The sequence below is a fragment of the Enhydra lutris genome, unplaced genomic scaffold (assembly GCF_002288905.1).
Source record: "Enhydra lutris kenyoni isolate GAN:26980312 unplaced genomic scaffold, ASM228890v2 scaffoldscaffold12, whole genome shotgun sequence".
NCBI classification, from domain to species: domain Eukaryota; kingdom Metazoa; phylum Chordata; class Mammalia; order Carnivora; family Mustelidae; genus Enhydra; species Enhydra lutris.
The window spans coordinates 71,993,542-72,008,743 of record NW_019154096.1 but is presented as its reverse complement, the minus strand read 5'-3'; the positions used below and the strand labels follow the sequence as shown (position 1 = coordinate 72,008,743).

Genomic DNA, 15,202 nt, shown 5'->3' with positions numbered 1-15,202 from the left:
CCGACTCTTGGTTTCAGTTCGGGCTATGATCTCAGGGTCGTGGGATCGAGCCCTGCGACCGGCTCTCTGCTCAGTGGAGGGTCTGCTTGGGCTTCTCTCTCTCCCTCCCCCCAACCCCTCTCTTCTCTCTCTCTCAAATCACAGATAAAGCCTACACACACACACACACACACACACACACACACACACACACACATCCAGTAACCCTGAAAAACCCCAATTTGGGAGACATGGCTTGTTTTCAAACCCAGTGAAATGCATGAATGAATAAAAATGAACACAAAACATGAAAAAATGTTCATCCTCACTAGCCATCAGGGAGATTCAAATTAAAACCACATTGAGATATCACCTTACACCAGTCAGAATGGCCAAAATTATCAAGACAGGAAACAACATGTGTTGGAGGGGATGTGGAGAAAGGGGAACCCTCTTACACTGTTGGTGGGAATGCAAGTTGGTGCAGCCTCTTTGGAGAACAGTGTGGAGATTCCTCAAGAAATTAAAAATAGAACTTCCCTATGACCCTGCAATTGCACTACTGGGTATTTACCCCAAAGATACAGATGTAGTGAAAAGAAGGGCCATCTGTACCCCAATGTTCATAGCAGCAATGGCCACGGTTGCCAGACTGTGGAAAGAACCAAGGTGCCCTTCAACGGACGAATGGATAAGGAAGATGTGGTCCATATACACTATGGAGTATGATGCCTCCATCAGAAAGGATGAATACCCAACTTTTGTAGCAACATGGACGGGACTGGAAGAGATTATGCTGAGTGAAATAAGTCAAGCAGAGAGAGTCAGTTATCATATGGTTTCACTTATTTGTGGAACATAACAAATAGCATGGAGGATATGGGGAGTTAGGAGAAGGGAGTTGGGGGATATTGGAAGGGGAGGTGAATAATGAGAGACTATGGACTCTGAAAAACAATCTGAAGGGTTTGAAGAGGTGGGGGGGTGGGAGGCTGGGGGAACCAGGTGGTGGGTATTAGGGAGGGCACGGATTGCATGGAGCACTGGGTGTGGTACAAAAACAATGAATACTGCTATGCTGAAAATAAGTTTAAAAAAATGGTTATTAAAAAAAAATGAACACAAAAGAACAAGAGTTGCCTCAGGAATGGAAGGGAGACTCAATGTTCACTGCTTACCTACTAATTTCTTTATAAAACTATTGCTTTCTGTTATAAAAATGTAAGCTTCTATTTTTAAAACTCTGATCTTACAGTCTGCTTCTTAAAGATGATTCCACGAGTCCCCCCGCTTTCCCTCACCACAAGCCACACTCAGTATCTCCTAAATGCTCTCCTCTTGGGGTCCAGTCTTGACTGGTTCTCAGGAACCAGGGTGCTCTGGACCTCTAACTTCTCCCAGGCTTTGCCACCTGGGAACTCAGGTCTGCAGGCAGGGAGCGCATTTACCTCGTGGTCAATTTTGATAAGTGCAATGTCTGCTTTCTCATCCACATCCTTGATTTTGGCTTCGTAGGTTGCACCGTTCTTCAGCTCGACCTTGACCCGATGCTTGTTGGTCACCACGTGGGCATTTGTCACAATCAGTCCATCTTCAGACACGATAAAGCCAGACCCACTGGCCACCGGCACCTCCCTCTTAGAAAAAGGAAGCCTAGAACCCAGAGGACAGCCCGTTAAGCCCCAAACACCTTCAGATCAACTGTTCAACGTACTGATTCAGCAACGCACATCTAGGAATTTACTTTACATGTCGGGTCTATTCAACCTTCAAGACAACGGAAGGCTACTGATTTTTGCAAGCATGCAAAAATTCCGCTTAAACAAAATATTCTTAGGGACTCTATTCAGAGCTAGAGGTTCTTAAGTGATCTAGAAGTGTCAGAATGTACATTCAAACAGTCTAAAGGGAAAGCATACTAAGGGGGAAATGTTATCTTCCCGGAGGAACATATTCGGTGGCTCTTGGACATTTTAAAGGAACCCAGAAACATCCCTAATGCTTTGCTAATGGCAGCGCGTTCCAGTGGGAGCCTCAGAGGCCGTGGGAAAACAAGAAGGCCCTCTTTACTTGCGAAACAGCTCGATGTGAACCACGGCAGGAGCGATCTTCTCCACCACGTCGGCGATGAAGTTGTATTTATGGCGCAGACTGTTGGGATCCTCCTGGCCTGAGAACAAAGCAAAGACAGGACACGTCAAGATGCGGTGCTCTGTACTGTGGCTCCTGAGAAAGACATGGGTGAGAAGAGGCCAAAATACACACCCGGACCTTTGGAACCCCAGACAAGTGAGGACAGGACCCCAGACCTGCACTCCGTTGCAAAGGTTCTCAGGGCTCCCAAGGGAACTTCCACTCACATAAGAGGTAACACCCGTCAGAGATGACCTCTTTGCTCTGCTTCTCTCCTCCCAATGGTTTCACTGCAAAAATGCTGACCCAGAGGCACCAGCTGATACCTGGACCTCCTAGCGGCTCCTCAGCAAAGGTGGTGAGGCAAGGGGTCATGGTCACGGTCACGGCACCACCCTCCGCCATGCCCCTGCCAGTTCCCACAGTGCCACAGAGAAGCAGCCACTCCCAGCATGCCACCGCTACCACCACCACCGAGGGGAGAGCTGAGGTGGCTTTGAGGAGATGCCCGCTAGACATTACAGACTGAAAAGGCCTTAGGGCAAAGGCACAGATCCTGTCTTCCCACTGATCCCACAAGGTGAACAGAGGCCACCGTCTATCCCCAGAGCTGTCCACTATGCCTTGTTTATTCCAACCCCCTGGGACATCCCAGACCAGAAGGCACAAGAGGTGCCTTGATACCACTGGGGGGAAAAAAGAAAGAGAGGGAAATCAAATGACCATAATTTCTATATAAACATACACACAGTAATTAGCGAACCCCCATTTCAAAGCTACTTTTGCACACAGAAATCCCACATCCCAGGGTAGGACTCTCACCCAGCAAGGCCAAAAAATGGCTTCCACCCACCAGCCGCACACACCACGGCATCTGGTTCAGAAATGAGCTTCTGGGAACTCAGGTCCCAGGACACCCAGTCTGCGGGCGTAGGTGGCAGCAGAGGCCAGTGTGGCCCCCGCAAGTGCAACCCGAGCCTGCAGTCCTGGTCCCAAATCCGTGCCACCTGCACACATCCCTCAACACATCTCTCTCTGCCTTCACAGGCCAGATGGGTTCTAGGCTAGTCTGCGGCAGAGAACGCACACACCCTTTCCTTTCTCTCTCCTTGTCTCCCTTGGCTCAGTCGCCTCGCTTAAAGCTACACAAAGCAGGCTTCAGGGAGGCAGGCTCTGCCCGCCTCACTACCCATTGGTCCCCTGCAGACACCGGCAGGCAGCTTCCAGAAACCGTTAGAGCAATTTCACAGAGTCATCTTCTGTCTGTTGCATCGAAAAATTTTAAGCTGAGGTTTATATTTTGTGTCTTTCTTATGACATTTTGGTAGGAATTCATTTTTAGCATATTTTAATTGAGCCATAATGGATAGGATATAAAGGAAATCTGTTCCTTTGCCACAGATGGTCTAAGGAGCACTGATCTGTCCCCCGCCCCTGTCGCTCCCTGTCACAGCTCACTCGGAGGGATTCACAACACAACTTTGCAGTTTAAAAAGAAACCACAGGCCTACAAAACTGCCCCTGACTCCCCTAAGGGGCTTTGTTCCCCACCCCCAACACGCATGCACAGAGGTGCACACACACACCCACACCTACACGCTCAGTTGTGAGCATGCACACGTACATGTACATACCTGTACATGTACATACACGCGCACACGCGCACATACAGACTCTGTCTCTCACACACATGCACGTGCATATATATACTCTCCCACTCACATAGACACTTGCGCACATGCATGTGCACACACACTCACATATATATGCAGGCTCACACATGTGCACTCTTACACGTGTGCACTCATCCACACAGAGCTGCACACACACTCACACACACATACTCATATGTATACATGCACTAACACACACTTACACTCATACACACACATATGTATATTCACAGACACTTAGAGAGACTCACACCCCCCCACACCTCCCTCCCTGTGGGCCTCTGCCCGGGCTCGGGGCCGGCTGTCAAAGCTGTGACCCTTTCAAGTCCTCTGTGGCCCTCAAAGCTGCATATCCACAGACTTCCATGGCAACCCCACAGCAGCTGCCCAGATTTTTTCCTCGGTCCCTGCCACAGCTGTGTGACCCCACCAGAGACATCAGCAACGCGACTCATACCACTGGACCCCAGGACATCTCGGGGACGAGCCTGCCTCTCCCAAGCTTTTCCTCTGGGAAGTGAGAGGCCATCGACAAGCAAAGGGCCCCTCTCCGTCTTGGCTACCGGGCTCTCAGCTGCTTTCCTTCCGGGCTGGAATCCCTCTCCTTTTGCAGAGCATGGTTTTCTACGGTCAGAAAAAGATCAGCACCTACTAGACCAAGAAAACTAATTCAACAAGTTCACGGTAGCATCATTTTATTATTTTTGCTTTCAAAGCCCTTTCATACAGGATCCTATTTTATTTTCCTCCTTCCTAAGAATTTGGAAAATCAGATATGGTGCTTGTATTATATTTAGGGAAACTGAGGCTCATAGACCCTAAATGACTTCTCCATAGATACTAAATTTTCTTAATAGAGAGTATAAATAATAGGAATATCTGGACAGATCTACAACTTTTCTTCTTAATCCTGGCCCCACACATATCTACCACCCTCCCAGATTTCTATTAATTGGTCTGTTTCCCCAAGTGCACCGAAGGGAGCTATGAAGAAGGTGATAGAAATATTCCCTCTGGCCACAAAGCCTGATGAACATCACCCAGAGACAGCTGTAAACACATGCATCTGGGCTTCCTCAGACCAGCTTCCTGGGAAAGGCCAAAAGGAGGTTTAATGCCCAAAGGCCAGTACCCCACAAGGCCGCATGGAGTTTCAGAGACTCTCTCAAGCAGGGCCATCACCAGAGTCTTACCATCATTAACTCACTTCCTCTCTCTGACTTCCCAAAGCAGGCATAGGAGAATTTGCCCTCAACAGGAGTAAAAATGAACATGGGTTTTTCCAGCTAGTGCGAGAACCTCTTGCTCTCTCACACAAACTAGCGAGAGAGCCTCCAGGACCTGTGCACCCCGGGAAAGCAAGATGGAGAGCAGGGAAGACACTGGCCTGGGCACCAGAAGGCCCAGGTCCCATCCTGTCTGCCGAGTGGTCTCCATTTCCCCATCTGTAAAATGGGGCCAGGTGCCTCTAGAATGAGCTGCAAAGTCCATCCAGTCTAGCTCCAACATGCTATGATCGAATCCCCTTTTCTCCCTCTCAGTAAGCTGAAGCAACATGAAGAGTTTGTGGAGTCGGAGACTGGGCACAGGACTCTGCAGACTGCAGATGAGTAAACAGAAAGGAGAAGCAGGAGGACAGACCATAATAAAAAGCCCAACTGATAAGCCTGAATTGTGCAGCTTAGATGAAAAGCAACCAGTGACCTCCATTACCACCACTGAGTGGACCAGCACCAACAGGAACAAGAAATAGAGCAGAAACGATGAACATAAGGAACACCAACTAATTGTTCAAAACATGGGCAAGATGTCAAACCAAAGAAGTGTTTGGCTTCTCAAAATCCTACTTCAGAACAAGGGATGAACATCTTTCAAGAGCAGCGTGGCTCCGTGTCAGAGTCCTACTCCATGTAAAAGGTTGTCCGTCAAGCTAGAGGACACTGCCACTGCCCCCTAGTCTTTACAAGCCCCGGCTGGCTCCATTTGCTCTGATCTCAACTGCCGGCCAACTGTCTTCCTTCCAGAGGGGTCAGCCAAGGTGGAGAATCCCCAGAGGTGGACCCAGACTGGCTCTGGCTCTTGATTTATGGATAAGGTGGACCCAGTGTCTAAGTGATGCAGACAGACAGCGGGTTGGGGCGTCCAGGCTGCTCAGTATGGAGAAAATGGCTGAGAGCACAGGCGTGGTATCAGACAGATCAGGGTATGACACAACACTTATCTGCTGTGGGACTGACCCTAGGTATGTCACCTTACTCCCCCAAGAGTTCTCCTCTTGTCCATAAAATGTAATGATAATAGCACCTACCTCAGAGTGGTTTTGACGCTGATTTTATAAGGTTCTGTATATGAACTGCTTGGCCATGTCATGGCATAGAGTTGAAAATTAAATATAAAAAAAGAATAGATAAAGGTGCCATCCAGTAGGCCGCTCTGGACAGGTGTGAGCGCCACACAGCTCAGTGATACATTAGGGAGAGAACTACTCTCCTGACCTTGGCAAATTTGCGTAGGTCCTGGAAACTCCTCCTAACAGGGCCATCGTGGCCACCCCCACAGAGGCAGAGATCAAGGGGAAGCTGTGCGGCAGGCCCATTTTTCTGGCTTTGAGGTTTACATGTGTTCCCCTGTGTACAAATCTAACCCACAGCCACTGCAGAAGGGAAACAGGGCACTGGGTCAGCAGAATAATCTGACCTGAAATGCAGCATGTCTGTACTCTCAAACTCACAAGCAGCAACCAGCTTGCACCAGAAGACAAATGTAACTCCCTCTACAAAGTGAGGGTCTTGCTTAGTTAGGCCAAACCAATGTGGCAGAAGGTGATGAAAATGGGAAGCCTCATGCAGAGTCAAGGTCTGACACTTCTAACTGTTCTCATTGCTCCATTATGGTACAGAAGCTGGAATTGCTTAGAGTTCATTGACAGCCCACCGTTTACAGAAAGCTGGTGATTCAGAATTCAGAAACGTGGGGGTAAGGTGTTTTTTTACATTCCTGATTAATGAAAACAACAGGAAAGACAAAATGACCAACATCATGAATCAAAGAGGAAGCATCACTATAGATCCTACAGACATTAAAAGTATGATATGGAAATACTCTGGACGAAATTGTGCACATAAATTCTACAACTTGGGGAAATGGACAGATTTCTTTAAAAGACTTTATTTACCAAAGCTCATTCAAGAAAATATAGTTAACCCAAACAAGAAATTGTCTTTGCAGTTAAAAACCTTCCCACAAAGTAAGTTTCATGCTCATGATTCCATGGGTGAATTCTACCAAACATTTAGGAAAGAAACAATACAAACACTTCACAGATGCTTCCCAAAGATAGAATAGGGAAAACACTACCCAGCTTATTTTATAAACCCGACACTACTCTAACATAAAGCCAGACAAAAGACATTATAAGAAAACTACAGACTAATATCCAACATGAGCACAGATCAAATGTCCTTAAATGTTTAGTAAACAGAATTCAGCAATTTAGAAAAAAAAAAAGAATTCAGCAATTTAGCAAGAAGAATAATATATCATGACCAGTCAGGATTTATTCCAGCAAAGGATAAATAAGGTTTAACATGGGGCACCTGGGTGGCTCAGTCAGTTGAGTGTCCACTCTTGGTTTTGGCTCAGGTCCTGATCTCATAGGTTATGGGATCGACCCCTGCATTGGGCTTTGCGCTCAGCAGGACTCTGCCTGGATATTCTCTCCCTCTGCCCCTTCCCCTGCTCTCGCGCTCTCTCTCTTTCGCTCAAATAAATAAATATATTTTAAAATAAATACATAAATAAGGTTTAACATTGGAATATAATACTAAGAAAACCCAAACAATTATCCAACAGATGCAAAGAGATGTGACAAAAATTGAACACTCATTCACAATAAAAACACTCAACAAACTAGAAAAAGAACTTCCTCAACCTGATAAAAGAGATCAATAAGAAACCTAAAACTAATATCATACTTCATAGCAAAAGATTGAATACTTTCTCTCTAAAACTGAGAATAAGACAAGGACATCTGCTCTTACGACTTCCATTCAGTATTTTACTGATGTCCTAGCTGGAATAATTAAGCTAGAAGAGGAAATCAAAAGCATAAAGGTTAGGAAGGAGAGCGTAAAACTGTTAGTATTTGAAGATGACGTAATAGTGCTATGGAAGTTGCTTAGGAATCTGTAAATATGCTGCTAGAATAAGTGAGTTTTTCGTTGTCACAGGCTAACAGGTCACTATACACAAAACCATAGTTCTATATATTAATAATTAACCCTTGGAAAAATTGACATTTTTAAAATATCAATTCTAATAGCATCAAAACATTAAATAGGTAGGTAAATATTTAATAAAGTATGTGTAAAACACTGCTGAAATAAATTTTATTTTTTTTTCCATTTAAATGTTAGGTAGTTAACAAACATTACAGTATTGGTTTCTGGAGCAGAATTCAGTGATTTGTCACTTACATACAATACCTGTGCTCACCACAACAGGTGCCCTCTTTAATACCCATCACCTATCTAGCCCATCCCCCGCCCACCTCTCTCCATCAACCCTCAGTTTGTTCTCCATCGTTAAGTGTCTCTTATGGTTTGTTTCCCTGTCTCCTACTTGCTGAAATAAATTTTAAAAGATCTAAGTAAATCAAGAGATACCCCATACTCATGAGTCCGAAGTCTCACTATTACGAAGTTATCGATTTTCCCAAAATTGACCTACAGAGTCAGCATACTCCCAATGAAAATCCCAGCAGGTGTTTGTGTAGAAATTGATAAGCTATTTCTGAAACTTATGGGGAAAGCAAAAAACATGGGATATCCAAAACAATTCTCAAAAAGAGAAAATCAAATGACTTACACTATGTGATTTTATTTTAGACTGAAAAACTCTGAATAACTAGGATTAGTAGAATGATGAGTCACAACATTTTACAGGACAGGCCTTTCCATTTAGCTAATAAATATTTATCATTACTGATTTTTAACACAACAAATGACCCATTAAGAGTAGCCAACATTTCTTATAATTTAAAGAGTTTTATAATTGCCAGGATTTCATCCAAAAATAATAAATGATTCCTATCTCCTCTTTATAAACTACTAAGAAAGCACACAACTTCATAAATATTACTTCCTTGGAACCCATGTTCCATGGAGTTTTACAGATAATACTTCTTTAACTATTTTCAACAACTTCCTTACAGGAGGAAAAAGAGATACAGTGTTGCTAAGTTTCATTAATTAGTATCAAAATTAGCATAACAGACACTTCCATTAAGTGTTTGCCAAAAAGAGCTGAGCACTAAGTTAAGTATTTGACATACATTATCACAGTGAAGAGAATGTGTTGCAGCGGAAATGAAAATCTACAAGGTGGGGACTACGAGTTAACAGATAAACTCTATCTGTGTTTCTAGGCAAAACTTTAACACGAAATCAGGTATGTGCTTTAAAAACATCAAAAGGTGTGCTTTTTTTAAAGTTTTTTTTTTTTTAAAGATTGTTTATTTATTCATTTGACAGAGAGATCACAAGTAGGCAGAGGCAGGCAGAGAGAGAGGAGGAAGCAGGCTCCCCGCCGAGCAGAGAGCCCGATGCGGGGCTCCATCCCAGGACTCTGAGACCATGACCCGAGCCGAAGGCAGAGGCCTCAACCCACTGAGCCACCCAGGCGCCCCAAAAGGTGTGCTTTTTTAAAATAGTTAAGGTAAAAATGTCAGATAAAGATTAGATGTGGTACAGAAAGAAGAGAGAAGTGTTTATGTTTCTAATGTCATAGTTCTCAAACTCTGCCCCAAGGCACCCTGGAGTGCCATAGCAAACTCACAGGATAGTTTAAGTTTTCTGCAGAAACACTGTGATACTTGATGTCTGCGGGATGAGCTAGTTCTCAGTTTCAAGATCAGACTGCACTATAATCCTTTGGATGATTTTTGTATCTTTGTCACTTTGGATGCTGGTGGTCACTGTGATTAAAAGCAAATACTGTACAAAAATCAATGTTGAATTTGGAAATGAGGGTGGCAGTGTCCAAGCTAATTTTAAGGCTTAAGAGCCTCTATGGAACCCAGCAGTACACCTAGCCCATCCATAAACAGGTGTGGTTATTGAGTAACAAAATTAAAATTCCATTTTTCCTTTATTTTCTTTGCAAGTGACAATTATACTGCAAAGACACTAACACATATTTATTTGTTGGGACCTAATTACTTGATGAATAAAACCGTTAGGCATTTCTTTTGGCCGAGGGGGTACCACGAAAAGATTACTGAAACACTAAGGGTGTCACGAACCATGAAAATCCAGGGACCTCTGCCTGACGCCTCTGGGCTCTCTCCAGCAGAAGGTCCAGAATCCCAACATAGTTGCAATAATTCAGAGCAAAAGTGGATTTACAGTGAAGGGTAAAGGTACTACACTTGATCTTAGCCAAAAGGCCGAGAAGCGATAGTGAAGGGTAAAGGTAAACACTGGCCCTGCGAGGGGCCCTAGCAAAGCTTTCAGTTGTCAGATACTTTTTGAAAAATAATTAATAAATAACAAAAAAAAATTTATAAAAATATTTAAACTGTAGTTGGTTGAGGTGACTGTCTCCTTCCCTCTGCCACACATCTCCTGTCCTATCAGAGCAGCTGTAGCATTGGGGAATGGGCCTAAAAAGTCAAACTGTAGAATCATTTTGCTTGGGTTTCATTAGATACACTTATGTGCTTTGAAGTCACTTCTGCATTTCTATCCTGGCTCCTAGTGCAAGCCAGAGATTGTACACGGTATGGTGACCTGGCCTGGAAGTACACAGTAGTGGGGAAATATGCCAGAGGAAATACTAAATTAACAACAATAATAATAATAATAATAATAATAATAAATCATTCTATTCTCTCCATAGGAAACATTACAAACTCACTGTCCTATGAAAAGGTGGTTGAGTCTATAACCCCAAAAATATATAGGGAAGGGAAGGTATTTTATTTTTTAAAATTTTTAAAAAGATTTTATTTATTTATTTGACAAGGAGAGAGAGAGTATAAGCAGGGGGAGCAGCAGCAGAGACAGAGGGAGAAGCAGGCTCCCCGCTGAACAAGGAGACTGATATGGGGCTGACCTGAGCCAAAGGCAGACGCTTAATCTTCTGAGCCCCCCAGGTGCCCCGGGAGGGAAGATGTTTTAAAGGTGAAGGTGTGTTTGGCATTAATGACAACATCATGACATTTTTCTGGGTTTTTGGAGTCTGTAGGATTTTCTTATTTTGAAAAACTTGTAATTTGTGGCAGTTTGCTTTTTCAATCTAAATAAAGATCATGTCCACGCCTAATGTTATATTTATAGTTTTGAATTTTTTCTTAAAGAGGGTCCTCCAAGTTGTGTGCTTTTCAGACACCATAAAACACAGACCTGCCAACAGGAAGGCAGGAGTGCCAACCCTACCCAAGTAGCAGGCCTGAGTCCCACAGGTTCCCGGGTCTCAGGCCCTCTGGAGCTCATGACCAGCTGGCAATATAAGGGGCGGGGGGGGGGACCCTGAGCTACACTTACAGGGTGCACTGCCTCAGCCGCCAGGACTCTTAGTCACCGACCAGAAAGCATGGCCAGAATGGGAAGTATCCGCTTTAGAAGGACCGAGGGAGCCCTCCAGGCCCTCCCTGGCAGTCCCAGGAGAACCCCAGGGCCGCCCCAGGTGGCGGCAGCTGCCTCAGACCTGGCTCCAGGAATCCTAGCAATGGATCCTGGACACCTTGCCCCTGTTCTGGGCTCCATCCTGCCTTCTCCAGACAGACCTACCCCACCATCTGACACTTGGAGTGTCAGGGATGGATGGAATGAATGCCAGGCAGAGCTCCAACCCCAGTAGATTCCTAGCAGGGTCAGCGAGGCTGGGAAAGGTCCCAAGGCTCCCATTGGTGCCAGGATGACGCCCGAGCCAGACTGGGCCTCAGATCCTGATTCTGCTCCTTCATAGCCATGTTACTTCACACAGTGACCCTGTCTGAGCCTCAGTCTCCCATTCTGCAAGATGGAGATAATACCACCTCCTCCAGGCCGTGGTGAGTCCTAAGGGAGAGAACAGACACAAAGCCTGCGCCCGAGGCCATGATCACCTCCCAGCTCTCACTAGGTGTGCCACTGTCCAGGTGCATTTCAAGGCCTCCGAGTGCCTCTTCCCACACTTCTAAGGCTTCTCAGAATCCCGTTTCAGCATTGTAATTCAGGCACACCTGGCCCATTTTCAGGTGTCTCCCCCAAAATGATAGTTACGACCTGGGGTGCATGAACTTACTCAGGACCCCCATGCTGGTCTCCATCACTTGGGCACAGCTCCCTCCTCCAGAGGGGCCTCTGATTCCCCAACTCTCTATCCCATGACTTCTTGATGTCCGCTCTCCATTGCTGCAAACTTCTCACTGGCCTCCAAAACGCCACGCGCCACCCTACATGCTTGCGCTCACCCTGTTTGTCTTCCTGCCTGGATCCTTGTTCTCCTCCCAGACAGCTCGCCAATTCCTACCCAACCCGCGATGTTGGCAATCAAATAATAAAACCATAATCTTACTCATTTATTGAGCATCTACTATGTGTCAAGCCCAACGCCAGGCACTCAATAAACATTACCTCTAGTTATTCCTGCAACTATAAGGAGGATCTTATGCGCAGTCTACAGAAAGATGGAAAAATGAAAGATCAGAGAAGTAAGGCAGAGGAGTGGAACATGTGACTCATGTCCTCGGAGCTGGCAAGTGGCACAGGTGGGAGGCTACCCCTCCGCTCTGCAGCCGGAGCCTCCCCTCCAGGTCCTTCACTCAGCCTCCAGCCCCCTGCAGCTCCCGCAGTTGTAGGAAAATGCCTCCCACTTCCATGCCTGAGAGCTCAGGGCCGGAACTCAAGATTCACAATCCAACCTTGGCTTCCAACAAGAACAATCGTGCCTTCCAGTTTCTCAACAGAATCGAGAAGTAGAGCTAATTTGGAAAACAGAACACAGTGTCTTCGAGGGAAAAGAAATGAATCCCCCTTTATTCACAGGGTACGGCATGTTCCCAAAATTTAAATCAGTTGCAAGAGCAGATTGATCAAATCACTGGCATTTTAATGCACTGTCCTACATTCAGGACGGGAGAAATGATTTGCAGGGCCCCGTGCAAAACAAAACCGCAGGGGCTCCTTGTTCCAGAGTGCTGAGAAATCCAAGAGGGTGACAGCAGAGCGTTAACCCAGGTAAGGGGTCCTTCTGAGCACGGACCGCACGGACCGCACGGACTGCACACCTGCATTTCAATTTCGTTTGATTTAAAACCCCAGGGGCAGATGAAGTACCGGAAAGCAGCATGTGCTGCTCAGGGCTGACCAGGATGCTGAGTCCGGCCAAGCCCAGGAGCCCGCGGGCAGTCTTCAGGAGCTGACGGACACTGCACGTGCCAGGAGCCCCCCCGCCCCCCGCCCTCCATGGTCCAAAGCTTGGGCACTGCTCGCACATGCGGGAGGCACGTGACCTCGCAAGCCCCTTGGGCTGAAGGTTCCTCAACTTTAAAATAAGGAGGCTCGATTGGGTGGCTTCCAAGACCACCCCCCCCCCCGCCACCGCAACAACTCTCAAAGAGAAAGAAAGACCTCACTTGTAATGTTTCACCTAATTGCTACAACTTTAAGTGCCACTGAAGCTATGGGCCCTTTTCGAGCCTACAAATCATAGCACAGCCCAGTTCCCACAGTTGGCAGGATGCGGGGAGAAGGACAAGAAACATGAAGGAAGAAACTCAGCCAAAAAGGCCAGAGTCAGCCAGGGCCTGCTGGCCATGGGACCACAGGAGGGCGGCTGGGGACAACTCGCCCTCCTCCTCTCGCCCCGGCCTCCTCATGCTGCCATTCCAGCCCTCTCTTCCTTCTGTTGCATGGGCACACGTGACAAAAGAAATAAGATCCCTTCAAAGGCAAAGGCACAAAATGCAGTACACAGAATTTGGACATGAAGGCCAATGGACAAAATGTCCCCCTTTTCACCTGAAGGGCCAGGAGCCCACCACCCCCTACCCTGTGGTGATGGGGAGAGATAACCACCCCTGAGATGCCAGCTTGGACCACTGCTCTAGACTCGAGGTCCAGCCCAAAAGCTTTCCCCAGACTGCCGGCAGAAGCACAGCCAGCCGGGCTCCCACCGGCTCAGAAACTGTAACCAAAGAAACATCCACAGCATGTCCCGAGCGGAGTGTCCTGAAATATTTAGTCTTTCGGAAGGGCTCACTTGCTTAAGGGGTCTGGGACACACTCCTCAGCTGTCATCAGCCACCTGCGCACAGCCCCCACACCCGGAGCATGAGCCCCCATGTGAGGTCCTGCCTCTGGAGCTCCAAGTACCAGCCTCAGTTCAGGGCACAAGCCACTGAGAGCCCGGAACGTATGGCCACGGGGGTGCGTGCTGGAGGCCATCCTCTTTCTCATCTTTAGATGGTCCGAGGGGCACATCTAACATTTCCTTGTCCCTAGCATGGCCAGATTAAAAATAACTACCAACAGGCTACTTGCTGGGTAAATAGATCTGGGCCCAAATCCAGAGGGGATCTCCAAGAAAAAGTCACACCCCCAGCACATCACCTACTCCCCCGCTGCCCTGCTCTGCTCAGTCTGGCACCTTCACAGAGAAGCCAAGGGAGCCCCGCAGGGGGAGGGGGGCTGGATCCAATGCTTGGCGCTCCGATGCTCCTCCTACTTCCCCAGCACGGCACTGTCCTGAGCCCAAGGCCCCCACACTTCTGCGGGTGCAACAGCAGAGGGACAAACAAATCAGAGTGTGGGAGGGCGGCAGGCCGAGGCCAACCGATAGGGAGCGCCCGCCCTGGCCCATAGCTGTGACGGCAAGAATAGCACGCTTTCGCTCAGTGACAGGCCCCGCCGCCCTGCTGGCCCCCTCGGCCCTCTGACGTCAGAACTGGGACTGGGCTGCATAGCTCCGCAGGCGCGGGCACCGGAAGCCGGAGCAGGACACTGGTCCCACCTGTGCAGGTGCGTGGGGAAGGGAACAAGAAGCAGGCAGTTAACTAACCCGACACCGAGCAGCTGGGAAGGGAGCTGGTCCGCATTCAGGGAGGGCGAGGGGGATGATTTTTCACTCAGAAAAGCTCTCTTTGTGAGGTTGCATGATGAATTCGAGAATGACCGTGAGACGGGCGGGGGCGGGGCGGGGGGAGGCCAGAGCAGCCAAGGTGGGGAAAAAGAGAGGCAGGCATGAGCCAGACGGCAGGAAAACAGAATGCTTCTTCCTCTAACAGAGAACTTTCACGACTTTCTCCCTGATGGTCAGCAGAGAAATCCATTTAAACAGGTTTCTAGGGGCGCCTGGGTGGCTCAGTGGGTTAAGCCTCTGCTTTCGGCTCAGGTCATGATCTCAGGGTCCTGGGATCGAGCCCTACATGGGGC

General features: G+C 47.3%; 1 protein-coding gene across 3 annotated transcripts in view; it reads right to left on the bottom strand.

The window, feature by feature from the left end:
- The window catches only part of LOC111144826 (HtrA serine peptidase 1), a 51,102-nt gene that overhangs the window by 22,039 nt on the left and 13,861 nt on the right, over positions 1-15,202 (bottom strand). For all 3 annotated transcript variants that reach the window (XM_022499333.1, XM_022499334.1, XM_022499332.1), the window contains 2 exons: positions 2,050-2,149; positions 1,428-1,632 (listed from right to left, as the gene is read on the bottom strand). In XM_022499333.1, coding sequence (XP_022355041.1) covers positions 1,428-1,632; positions 2,050-2,149 — 305 coding nt within the window. The remainder of the gene's footprint in view (positions 1-1,427; positions 1,633-2,049; positions 2,150-15,202) is intronic.